This window comes from Balaenoptera physalus (assembly GCF_965194825.1).
Source record: "Balaenoptera physalus genome assembly, chromosome: 1".
Taxonomy (NCBI): domain Eukaryota; kingdom Metazoa; phylum Chordata; class Mammalia; order Artiodactyla; family Balaenopteridae; genus Balaenoptera; species Balaenoptera physalus.
Genome location: NC_138882.1, coordinates 175270620 through 175283688, shown reverse-complemented (window position 1 = coordinate 175283688; position 13069 = coordinate 175270620). Strand labels below are relative to the sequence as shown.

The window sequence follows — 13069 nt, the reverse complement described above, 5'->3', positions numbered from 1 at the left end:
ATTCGGTAGTAAACTTTTTTATTCTCTCGTCAGGTCGCAGACCCGGGATACCTGCAGCGGACTCTCCGCTGCCCGGTCCCAGCCAGTTAAGGGTAGAGGCGATGGAGGGCCCGCCCCAAGACCATCTCTTCCAACCACAAATCCTCTCCTCTTCCGTGTCCCTTTTCCCCTCTTTCTGGGCTTCATGCTGAACCCACTCCCACCCTCCCCTTGCCCCCAGGAAGGCTGTGACGATAACCTCAGTCAGTCCAGTTTTCAAGGTGCTGGGGGAGGCAAGAGGAGCAAGCCCAAACAGGGACTAGGGTTAGGAGACCACCGAGGACAAGTCATTAAGCCCTATCATTAAAGGGGAGGATAGGGGGCTTTTTGTAAAAATGCCCCTGAGGTAGACAGGCAGAAGGCAAGTTCTGAACAAGCCGCGCAGACTGCTGCTCCCAGAGTTCTTTCTGCTTCCGTGGGAGATAAGGCCAGGCAGAGGGCTGCCACTGTGCAATTATGAGTGATCCTGATTAAGGAAGCCCTTGAACCTGCCACGCAGGCTCTGAGGCGCTGTCCGAGGCACAGCTGGAACCCCTCACAAAAGCCATATCTGTGCGAAACTTCATGCTGGTGGGTGGCTGGCGTCGGAGCAGCGACTCCCCCTGGTCCTGGGGTAGGGGCTCATCGTAGATGGTGGAGATGAGCCCTAAGCCAGTTCCACGGGGCCTCTTTGGTTGCCCAAATGGCTGGAGCTTCTCTCCATGGTACCTGGATCAAAAAGAGCTCTCAGTGAGAAGGCTGCTACCTCACCGCAGTAAAGGGGTTGAGAAAGGACAGGGTAATAGCTACTACATATCTGGTTTGTCCCAGACTGAGCATTTAAATCTGGATCTTTGCTCTCCAGCCCCCTTATCCATCCATTGATAGTGCCAGCAACCAGAGGCCTCACATACTGCTTTCATTCTAAATAGTACACGAAATTTAAAACAACTGTCACCACTCTGTGACTTACAGTCACTTTCTAATAGCAATCATCAAGTCCAAACTCCTCAGACTTGGGGGAATGACTCCCCCAGGAGATTAATGATCCTGTCAAGCCTGAGGACTCGGTCTTGAAAAAATTAGCACCAGACCTACTTTTTCCTTCTAATTCTGTTCTGAAGTTCATTCCCTAGGGGTCTCTAGCACCCAATCCAAAACCAGAGGGAAGAGGGTACAGCTGAAAGGCTCACTTGGGCTCCCAGGGAAGTCCCTCACCCATACTCACCCCAATCCACGCTTGCATCTGGGGTGCTGGCCATCACTATCCAGGGCCTCGGGCACCCCTGAGCACCCGCTGCCCAGGCCCTGGCCCTCGGCCCAGCCCTGCCGCTCCATCACCTTCCGCCCAATGCCCTGCAGAGGGAAGGGAGAAGACTCGAGATGGGGCTCCTGTGGGGGCGGGGAAGGGAATGAGGATAAAGAAGGAAAAGAGGGGGGTCAGTGGACTGGCACAGTGCTCACCTTGGTGTGGCGCTCGAAGGTGCCCATCTGGTGTCCAATCACGGAGCCGGCCTCCTGGCCATCACGGAGTCTCCGTTCCAGACGAATTCGGACAGAGTCTCGGGCATCCTTGTCTCCACCATCTGAGGAAGTAGAGCCCAATTTGTGGAAGGGTCTCTCTCAGCAGAAGGGGGTAAAATCAGGTTTCTAGGCCCTCCTCACAAGATTTAAATATTCATTTTTATGGTGTGTTATTACTGTATTATTATTTCTCCCATTAGACTGGGAGCTCGCCAAGAATAAGAACCACAGCTGTCCCATCTTACAGATGAGGAAACTGAAGTACAGAAAAGTCATAAAGCCAAAAAATGAGAGACGGAATTAGGACCCAGGTCTTCCCTTCCCACCCCCCAACCACCCTAGGTCATTTCTGACTCCAGAATCTAAATTCTTAACCAGAGCCCGAACTCCTGACCCTCCCACTCTACTAGGGTCTGCCCATCAGAACCAGAGCTCCCTGAGGGCTGTCGCCACACGTCCTTCCTCCACAAAGAAAGGAAAAAGGCTCTGCCCACAACCAGCACTTAATGCACTCAACTAGCGATGTTTTAAGAGAGGAACCCTCTCAGTGGGCTACCCCAAGGGAACTGGTGCCCTGTCTCAGCCTCTGCTAAGCAGGTCTGGTAAAGTGTCACTGCAAGGCCACCTCCCAGTACTGCAACCTCTGGCCCAGTACCTGCATCGTAGTACACACTCATATCCACATCCCAGTCATCGGCTGTCTGTTCATCAAAGTCTGCAGATAGAAAAGCATCAAGCAGAGTGAGCCAAGGACTCTCAGTTCTGTCAAGAGTTAAATTAGACTTTCTAGAACCTGGGGCTTTTGATTTTATCTTCAAATCTCTCCTCTGAAGGGGGGTCATTCAGAATTTGTAGGAGGGCATTTTCTCTCCACTCCACTGATCCCTCAACCCTAGAAAGGATGGCTGGTCTCTCATATACGACCAACGTAAGCCTCTTCCCTAGCCCTTTAGTTGGGCTCACTGCCAGGGAACCCACCGTGTGGAGCAGAGCGCCCTGAGCGAATGCAGCAGGGATCACCCCTGCCCTTGCCCGGGTGCCAGTGTTACCTCCTTCCTCTTCCTGCCAGAATTGGGCGTCAGTGTAGAACACCAGGCCTGAGCCGCCCTTCTCCCACTTGAGCTCGATCTCCTCCTCAAAGAGCCGCTCAGTGGTCCGCTCCTGCCGGGTCACGTCCTCATGCAGCGCTTCGTGCCGCTCCCACTCCTCACCCCGGTCGTCGTCCTGGGGGAAGGTGGGGAGAGGTGACCTGCCCGTCCAGCTTCCTGACCTCAGGCCCACGAGGAGGGCAGCTCAGTGCACAGGAGGTCCCATAGATGGGACCTCAGCTCCTTTCCTCCAAATTTCTCTGAGAAGCAGCACTTTCTGGCCCCTAAGCCGTGACCAAAACATCTCTCCATGCCCTGACTGTTTCTCAACATACCTGGCCCCTTCCGCCACAAGCCTGACTCACTCTTATCCCTGCGCTTTTGGCCATGTTGTTCTCCCTGCCTGAATATCTGCCCTCCTCTGCCACCACCACCTCCTCTTCACTTGGTTAAATCCTCCTCATTCCTCAAGTTCTGTAGCTCACATGAGGTCCCCCACAATGAGGCCTACAGCACTCTCACTGGTCTCTGAATTTCTCACTGCTAATCAATACACCCTGTTTATGCCTTTCTACATTCTGTCACAAAGAAAGAAGGGACAAGAACTAAACCTATCGTCTACTGTGTCAGGCCCTTCACATACCTTAGCTCCTTTAATCACCCCAACAACCCTGTGAGGTTAGCACCATTATTCCCATTCTACAGGTGAGGAAACCTCAATTTAGAGGAGTAAAGTGATTTGCCTAAGAGAGGGGCAGAGCCAGCGTTCAAACCCATACCATACCAATCCCCTTTCCAGATGCTGGTTCTCTCTCTTCAGGGAGCTTGAAGGCTCTTTGAGGGAAGGAAATGAGTCTTAGAATGTCTTTGGAATCCTGCGCTAGCCCCTGTGTTTACAACTGCTTGACTGGACTTGTGGAATGACTTGTAGAATGACTCCTGGCTTGAAATCTTGGGGACTCCTGCCCCAGTTAAACTCCAGGAGATCTCAGGAATCACTGCTACAGAGCAGGTGCTGGAGAAAAGGCAGGACAGTACCACACACTAAGGATGTGGTCCAGAAGTGTTAGCAACTCTGAGCTGGGAACTTTGAAGACACAGGTCAATTACTTCTTACCCAGAGTATGCATTTAAAAAAAAAAAAAGTTTCCCAACAAATCACACCTCTCCCGATTGTATGGATGAACAACCAAGTTTGGAGAAAGAAGTAGAAGAAATGTCTATTTCATTGATAATGTTAGAGTGGAGGCTAGTGTTCAACCCACAGACTCAAGGTCAGAAAATAGAGGCGACTTCTCAACCACATAATGAAAGCACACAGAAGTTAGACAAGCAGCGAAGGGGACTGGGTTCACATCCCAGCTGTGCCTCTGCTTCCTTAGGTCATCTTGTCTCTTGGTCAGTAGATTTCATCAATGAAAGGGACCCTCCTTACATTTCTTCTGAAGGAATGAAAAGAAGACCCCTTTGAGAATCTTTTGATAAAAGCTCTGGCCCCTGTCCCAAAGAAACATATACCTGCACGTGCAAATGCAGTTTTACGTTCAATGTCAGGGAGTTCAAAGTCTTTGGAAGCCTCCTGAGGACCCCAGGTTTAGAACTCTGGTAATACACAACTGAAGAGTGGTACTGTTAATGCCTTGGCCTCTCTAAGCTGCCAGCGAGGACAAGGTGGCTCTCTGTACTCACGTCATCTGAGTGTGACTCTTCTTCCTCTTCCTCTTCTTCCTCTGGCTCTCCACAGGGCTTGGCTGGTACGTCTGCCAAGCAGGTTCCCTGGGGTATTTCCTCACCCTCGGCTGTGTACACAAGCTCTTCCTGCTCCACAGTCTCTGAGTCCTCATACTTGAAGGGCACATTGCCGTAGCGCCGGGAGGAACCTGTCTTGGGGAATTGGAGCTGCAGCTGGGTGATGATCCGAGGGGGTAGACGGCAGGCCCGGATCAACTCCAAAAAGACCCGCAGGGGAGTCCCCACATTTCCACTGGGCATCAGCACCGGTGGGTTCAGCTCTGGCAGTTGCCTCAGGTCGGCCAGCGTGAAGGCTTCACTCTCAGCCTTCCGACTCTGCAGTTCCTTCCGGGTCTTGAAGGGAAAGGAGTCCAAACCTTGGGAAGCAGGGAGAAGAACAGCTCTTGAAACCTAGAAGTCTCCAGCAACACTTGAACCAGAAACTGTTCAAGGTTTAAATCCTTTAGCCTAATGCTGTTTCTCCCTTTCAAACTTTTCCAGTGTCCCTTCCTCTGTTCCCTGACCAGAACCACCTAGTAATTTCATGCCATTTCTCATCACCTAGGCTAAGCTCACAAGTTTCTTCCAGATCTGGTTCCTGATGACCTTTTGATTCTCAACTGCCACCAACCCTCACCCCCTGCACACCATCATACCATGTGTTCCAATCACATCAAACAATTTAACATGCCCTGAGAGTTTCATGGGCTTTCACATCTCTGTGTCTTTGCAAATGTCATTTACTTTGAACACCATTCTTTCCCACCAACTCCTGTTTATCTTTCAAGATCCAAATGAAAAGCCACATTTCTTAATCCTTCTAGGAAATGGGTTTCTCCCTCCTCTGTCATCTCACAGCAGTTGGTGTTAAAAGAGCACAGGCTCTGGAGCAAAATGCCCAGTTAGTATTGTGACTCTGTCACCTTGTAATATAACACAACTTCTGTATTCTTCAGTTTCCTCACTTATAAAATGAGTAACAATAGCTCCTACCTTATAGGATTGTTGTGAGGAGTCAATAAGAAAACGAAAGACTTCGAACGGTGCCCAGTAAGTGCACAGGAAGTGCTCAGTAAATGTTAACAATTAGAATGGCATCTCTGTGACACTTACCTTTTTACAAATCTGTCTTCCTCTCTGGATTCTAAGTACAGACGGTGTCCAACTGTTCTCTGCATACCAGCTAGAGTCACACTACGTCTAGCAATACAGGCTAGATTTGTTGAATGAATAAATTAGAGGGCCCTTTACTGTGCTTCCTGTTTCCCTATCAAAGTGATTTCCCATGAAAATGGGAGCTGTCCAGAGAAAAGTTTGTCTCTTCATTTTCATCTTGCCAACAGAGGACTGGGTGGGGAGCAACAAAGACAATATCTGATTTCCTTTTTCCCCTTCTATGTCAGTGCAAAATCAAAAGGGTCTCGGAATAGACTTAATAAACTGGAAAGATCATCTGAATAGGCCTCTTTCTGGTTTTTTTTTTCCCCCTAGTTTTTCTAACGTGCGAGTGGAGCCTGAAACTTTGTCCAGAAATGATATAAACTCCTAAAGAGCCCTAACGAGAGACCTGACTTATCCTCAACAATCGGACTGGTGCCTCTGTTCCAGTGCCTCTAGTAGTCTCAGTCTATTATCTCTCCTACTCGTACCTGATGCCTCCGTAGGTAGCCGAAGTCTGCGGATGAAACAACGACCAGGTAACCAAGTCCCCTGAGAATCCAGCCACCGGCGGCCCGAGTACATACGGAGAAACCTCTGGGCTTGAGTTGGCCCCCGTACCGAGATGACGCAGCAGCAGGTGCGGGTCTGGGCGGGAGCAGAGTCCTGAGTGGAGAGAGTGCGGGCATCGTTGAGTGAAGTCTGGCCGAGACCCTGGCGGATAGGAGTTAGGATAGAGTCGGGAGCAGCCTGGGGAGGGGCCCGCTCAGGCCGATGCCGGTAGTGGAAACAGAGGAAGCCACAGTCGCGCTGTTCCCGGAACTGGCTAAAGTAGCTCCGTAGCTGGGCTGAGCGCAACTCCGCCGGGATACCGCTCACTATTAAGTAAACTACCGCCTCCTCCGCCGCGCTGGACGCCGCCATCTTGGGTGTCACATGATCGGCTGGAACCAACACTTGCGAGAATATTGCGAGGGGCGCTGAGGTGCTGCAATACTGCGTAACCGGTGATTAGTTCGCCGGGGTTGTGGACGTGGAACCAAGAGCTGGGAAAGCACGGAAGGAGGTCGTTAGGTCCCTTTCCCGCAGACAGAAGCCGGTGGTGATGGGTAAAACTGACCTGAGAGGTGGGGTTACGGCTCTCTTTCATAAGGCGCTAGTGAGGATCAAATCAGAAGCCTGAGGGAGGGGCAGTGTTTAAGATTTTTAGCTGTTGGATATCTCCCAAACCTAATCGCAATTCTTTATCCGTTTAGAGCCTTTTCAGTCGTAAATCCATTTATGCTACCAAAACATATTGGTGAACTCCCACAAATCAGTAAGAAAAAGATAATCCAATTGAAAAGTGGGCCGAAGACCCTTCACAGAAGGGAAACACATGCAATTAACAATGAAAGATGCTCAATCTCAATCATCAAAGAAATGTAATGAGACCCACTTCATAGCCACCAGCTTGGCAAAAAATTTTAAATCCTCAAATCCTCTTTTAAATCCTGACGATGTAGAGCAACTGGAGCTCCCATACGCTGTTGGAAGTGTAAACTGGTACCACCACTTTGGAAAACAATTTGGCATTACCCTGTAAAAGTGAAACTACACATACCTTTTGACCCAGCCATTCCACTTATAGTTATATATTTTAAAGAAATTCTTGCGTATGTTTATCAGGAGATGTACCAACAATGCTGAACCTCGCTCAAGCCCTGTGATCCTGGAAAACAGTGAAAGTTAAGAAACCCCTCCCACCCTTTTGTGTTCTGGAACACAACTTACTGCAGAGACACCCTTCCTTATATTACTTACATAAAACTCATGGGTGCCCCCTTGTTTACCTATGGCAAGGCTAGAGACAGACTCCAAATTTCAATTCTTTGCCTCATAAACGCTTAGATGAACTGCTTTTCCCCACAGAGCAACGAAAACAAAATGCTTGTTAACTAAACTTTGGTTAAGCTTCTCTCCTTCCTCCAGGTCCATGAACTTTGCGCTGTGTCCCCCTCCCCCAGCTTGAGCTGTACACAACCCCTCCTTAACAGCCCCTCCTGAGAATAGGCTGGGTTCAGGGTAAAACATTCTCTGATCTACTGTGCCATAAACCGTTCCTGGTCATCCCACTTCCTCACACCCAGTTCTTTCTAGCCTTATTTACTCCCCCCTATGAAAGAAAACCTCTTTGCCTAACCCTTGAGACACGTGTAGGTCTTATGGTTAGAGCTTCTCTCTGCAATAGCTTCCTTCTCCCTATTTCAGTAGTTCCTTTCCTTCCTTGCAATAATCACTTCAAATAAAGTCCCTCCTTCCTAAGTCCAGATTTGTTTGTTATTTGACAGTATGTTTGAATATTCATAGTTGCAGTGTTTGTAAGAGCAAAAACTGGCATTTAGTACCAGTAATTTCTGGTATATGATACTGAGTGAAAATAAGTCAGAAAACAGAATATTCCACTTGTATAAAGTTCAAAAAATACAAATCAACACTTTTTAAGGATACACATATAAGTATGCTTTAAGATCATAAAGGGAGTTCCCTGGTGGCCTAGTGGTTAGGATTCCAGGCTTTCACTGCCGGGCCGGTTCAATCTGAGATCCCGCAAGCCACGTGGTGCTGCCAAAAAAAAAAAAAAAAAAAAGTCAAGGCTTAGAAATTTGATCCTTAGCTAGCAGTGTGACTTGGGGCAAGTTACTTAACTTCTCTGAACCTAAATTTCCTCATCTGTTGGATAGAAATAATAGTCCCTACCCTTAGAGGACTGTGGTGAGAATTTAATGTCATCACGTATATAAAAGTCCTCAGTAAATGCCTAGCATACAGTAAGCCCTCCTTAAACGTTACCTGTTATTTTCATGAGAATGGGGAGCCACAAATATGAGAGGGCTTTCCTTACTTATTTTATTTATTTATTTATTTATTTATAAATATTTATTTATTTATTTGGCTGCTCCAGGTCTTAGTTGCGACACGCGGGATCTTCAGTTGCAGCATGTGAACTCTTAGTTGTGGCACGTGAGAATCTTAGTTCCCCAACCAGGGATCGAACCTGCTGTGGAAGCGTGGAGTCTTAGCCACTGGACCACTGGGGAAGTCCCTCCCTACTTATTTTAATTATTCATCTTTGTACGCCTTTCACATAGTAGGTGCTTAGGGAAAGCTGGTTGGTTGTTGGAGGCCTTGCTGCCTTTGGGAGGGATCAAGAAATGATTAACCCCAAATTCAGGGTAGTCATTACCTTTGGGTGATAGATTTAGAAAGATGTCAAAAGCTGATGGTAATAATGATCTGTGGAACAATGATGAGGGTTCTTGTACTGTTATTCTTTTTTTTTTTTTTTTTTTAAACCTGGGCCCGTGGCAGTGAAAGCACTGGGTCCTAACCACTGAATGCCAGGGAATTCCCAGTACTGTTACTCTTTATATATTACATATATTTTATAAATATTTTATTTTACTCAATATTTTTAAAGTTTTTTTAAAAATTAATTTATTTTTGGCTGTGTTGGGTCTTAGTTGCAGCACGTGGCATCTTTCGTTGTGGTGTGCAGGCTTCTCTCTAGTTGTGACACAAGGGCTCCAGAGCGTATGGGCTCAGTAGTTACGGCACGTGGCCTTAGTTGCCTCGTGGCATGTGGGATCTTAGTTCCCTGACCAGGGATCAAACCCGCGTCCCCTGCATTGGAAGGCAGATTCTTAACCACTGAACCACCAGGGAAGTCCCATATTTTACTCAATATTTTTAAAATCTTAAAAGGGAAAATAATATTTCAAAAAGCAATAAAGCAAGTGATTACATTGTGGTGGTCACAAATATCCACCTATTCAAGAAATAAAAAATAGAAACAGTTCTAACGAGCATCTGGGTAATTGTGAAAAGGGACAACGTTACGTCTGGATTCTAAAATCTGCCGATGGATGTTTAGATTGGTACACTATTTTAGAAAACTAGCAAGATCTACTCAAGTTGAGCACACATTCCATGACTCGGTAATTCCGATTCTTGTTATATAGCACCAGTTCTGCAAACATCCGTGCACCAAAAAACGTGTGCAAGAATAATGCTAGCATTATTATTTGATGAACCAAATGTTCCTCAGCAGTATAATGGATAAATAAATTGTAATGTAATGGGATACTTTACAACAATGAAAGTGAATGGGTTACTGCTACACAGAGCATAGATTATATCTGGATCTCAGATATAATAAAGTAAAAGAAGACAAACACAAAAGAGTACATGCTACAATTCCATTTATATAAAGTTTGAGACAAGCACTCTCATTTATCATGTTGGAAATCAGGGGTTAGTGATACCCTTTGGGCAGGAGGGAGTGGTAATGATGGGGAGGGTTTCTGGAGTGTTGCTAATGCTCTATTTCTTGAGCTGGGTGGTGGTTACAAGGTTGTATTCATGTTGTGATAATTCACCAAGCTATAAAGGTCTGACTTGCATACTTCTATGTATATTATACAGAAAAGGTTTAGTTAAAGCTATGTTTTTTAAAATCTGAGAATTGAAAAATAAGTGTTACGTAGCAAATGATGTGAACTGAAATAAAAATGGTGTACTCTAGAAAAGCTGTTAGATGACCCAAGAAGTTACGCACTTATGATTACACACAATTGCCATTTGTGGGATGAAATTTCCAAGACTCACAGGATGCTCAGTGTGTAGTAGATTATCAGTACATCATCACTGATGGAATGAATATTCCTGGCACTAACATGAGGATGTGCTGCTGAGTGTGGCTGGGGACTCTCTCCAGGGAAAGTGGGCCGCTTCCTTGGGGGAGCAAACAGGCAAACAAGTTTTCTCATCAAAAACTTAAACCCAAAAAAAAAAAAAAAAAAAAAAAAAAAAACTTAAACCCAAAGGTAACCAAGACTACATTAAAAAATTTTTGTGTGTGTGTTGTGTATTTTATTTATTATTATTATTTTTGGCTGTGTTGGGTCTTGGTTGCTGCACGGGGGCTTTCTCTAGTTGTGGTGAGTGGAGGCTACTCTGCGTTGTGGTGCACCAGCTTTTGATTGTGGTGGCTTTTCCTGTTGCAGAGCACGGGCTCTAGGCGCGCGGGCTTCAGTAGTTGCAGCACGGAGGCTCCGTAGTTGCGGCACACAGACTTAGTTGCTCTGCGGCATGTGGGATCTTCCCGGACCAGGGATCGAACCCGTGTCCCCTGCATTGGCAGGCGGATTCTTAACCGCTGCGCCACCAGGGAAGTCCCAAGACTACATTTTCACTCTCATTCTACCTTACAGTGAGGTGGGGAGAAGGAGTCTAGGTGCTGTTATTTATTCTCCACTTGATCATCTCTGACCGTTAAAGACTCAAGATAGCATAGCATTTAAGAGCATAGGCCCTAAATTCAGACCAGCTGAGTTCAAGTCCTGACTACTACTATTAACTGTGTAACCTTGAGCAAGTTACCTAACTTGGTGCCTCGATTTCTCCATCTGTGAAATGGAGATAATGATAGTACTTCCAGCATAAAGTTGTAAGAATTAAATAACATAATCCATATAATGTGTTTAGAGCATAGCTCTCCATAACTGTTAGCTGGTTATTATTTAGTAGCTACCCAGAATGACCTGCCAGAAATGGATGGTCCCCTTTGTTAACCCTGATTCCCCGAAACCTTAGCCTTGTTGCCTCCACCAGTTTCACTGGGATTGCCTCTCTCTGCTGCCTTGTTCTGTGACATGGCCCCTGTTCAACTCTCCAGGATCCTCTCTTGCTCTTAGGTCTCCTGGGATCCAGTTGCCCCAGACCACTGGCAGTTAGCAAAACACCCTTGAACTCTGACACCTCTGTGCCTTTGCACCTATCATTCCCTCTTGCCTGGCAACTCCCTATTCAATCTCTTTAGCTCATAGCAGCTACCACTTGGCTGAAGCATTTTTCCCATCTCCAGGCAGATTTAATTACTACCTCTTCTGAGCCCCTGCTGCCTGTTGGATGTCCCTCTATCACAGTTCAGATCACATCGTGTTACAGTTACTTGTGTGTGTGCCTCTGCCATAGACAGGATGTTCAATGAAGGTAGGGACTGTGTCTTATTTATTCTGTGCTCCTCAGCATCTAGCACAGGATCTGGTACAAGTGGACATCAAGAAAGATGTTGAAAATGGCATGAATGGACGGATGGATAGTGGGTGTTGGCTTTTTGCTAGCATCATAAATTCTAGGTTACGTGACTGTACCAAGGGCAGGGTGTGTCAGCACAGGGCACAGCACCCGTCAACAGCCTGACTGCTTAATAAGCAGTCAATGATTTGGCTAATGAAGGTAGAAATAATGATGATAATAAAATGGTACCTGAGGCTGACCCAGAGCCACAGCCACTCTCCTGCTTCCTAGTGAGTCATCCCTGGCTGGGCCTGAGGACAGGGATCAGGCTGAGAGACAGTCAGTAAACAGTGGCTGAGCTGGCTCCAGACAACCTGATCTTGGCCATGACTCACTCCAGCCTTTGCTGGTGGCCAGAGCCTGGCCTCCACAGTCACACAGGCCTGAGTTCAAATCCCAGCACAGATGGTGATCAGTCCAAACCTTGAAAAATTTGCATACCCTGTCTAAGCCTGTTTCTTCCTCTACCCTCTCTGGTTGATGTGACACAGTTCCCACTGTTAAGATACTGATAGTGAAGGCAGCTTCCCACCTTTGGAAACCCTGCAGTCTCATGGAGAAAGCATTATTGCCCTTATTAAATTGTATTATAGGGATTTCCCTGGTGGTCCAGTGGTTAAGACTCCACGCTCCCAATGCAGGGGGCCTGGTTTCCATCCCTGGTCAGGAAACTAGATCCCACATGCAGCAATGAAGGGCCCGCATGCGGCAACGAAGATCCCGCGTGCCACAACTAAGACCAGTGCAGCCAAATAAATAAATAAAAATATTTTTAAAAACTGTATTACAATTTTCTCTTTAGTTTTGCTAAATTTGTCTTTATGTTCCTCTAGAAGGCTTGGGTAGGGCACAGGGAGTGACTCAAAAGATACAGACAAGAGGGCTTCCCTGGTGGCGCAGTGGTTGAGAATCTGCCTGCCAATGCAGGGGACACGGGTTCGAGCCCTGGTCTGGGAAGATCCCACGTGCCGCGGAGCAGCTGGGCCCATGAGCCACAATTACTGAGCCTGCGCGTCTGGAGCCTGTGCTCTGCAACAAGAGAGGCCGCGATAGTGAGAGGCCAGCACACCGCGATGAAGAGTGGCCCCTGCTTGCCACAACTAGAGAAAGCCCTCGCACAGAAACGAAGACCCAACACAGCCAAAAATAAATAAATAAATAAATAAATAAATAAATAAATAAATAAATAAATAAATAAAAATTAAAAAAAAAACACCAAAAAAACCCTCCTGAGATTTAAAAAAAAAAAAAGATACAGACAAGAAATAGAAGTGTAGCTTGGACTTCCCTGGTGGCATAGTGGTTAAGAATCCACCTGCCAGTGCAGGGGACATGGGTTTGAGCCCTGGTCCGGGAAGATCCCACATGCCGCGGAGCAACTAAGCCCGTGTGCCACAACTACTGAGCCTGCGCTCTAGAGCCCGCGAGCC

The 13069-nt window shown here is 47.0% G+C and overlaps 1 protein-coding gene across 1 annotated transcript; it reads right to left on the bottom strand.

The window, feature by feature from the left end:
- Position 1: 1 nt before the first annotated feature.
- Positions 2-6443, bottom strand: GPATCH3 (G-patch domain containing 3; the record flags this gene model as incomplete). The annotated part of the gene is made up of 7 exons (XM_082440597.1): positions 2-747; positions 1247-1374; positions 1483-1604; positions 2198-2257; positions 2592-2766; positions 4320-4738; positions 6011-6443. 7 exons carry the CDS (start codon positions 6441-6443, stop codon positions 510-512), a joined length of 1575 nt encoding a protein of 524 aa, XP_082296723.1. The 3' UTR covers positions 2-509.
- Positions 6444-13069: the final 6626 nt, after the last annotated feature.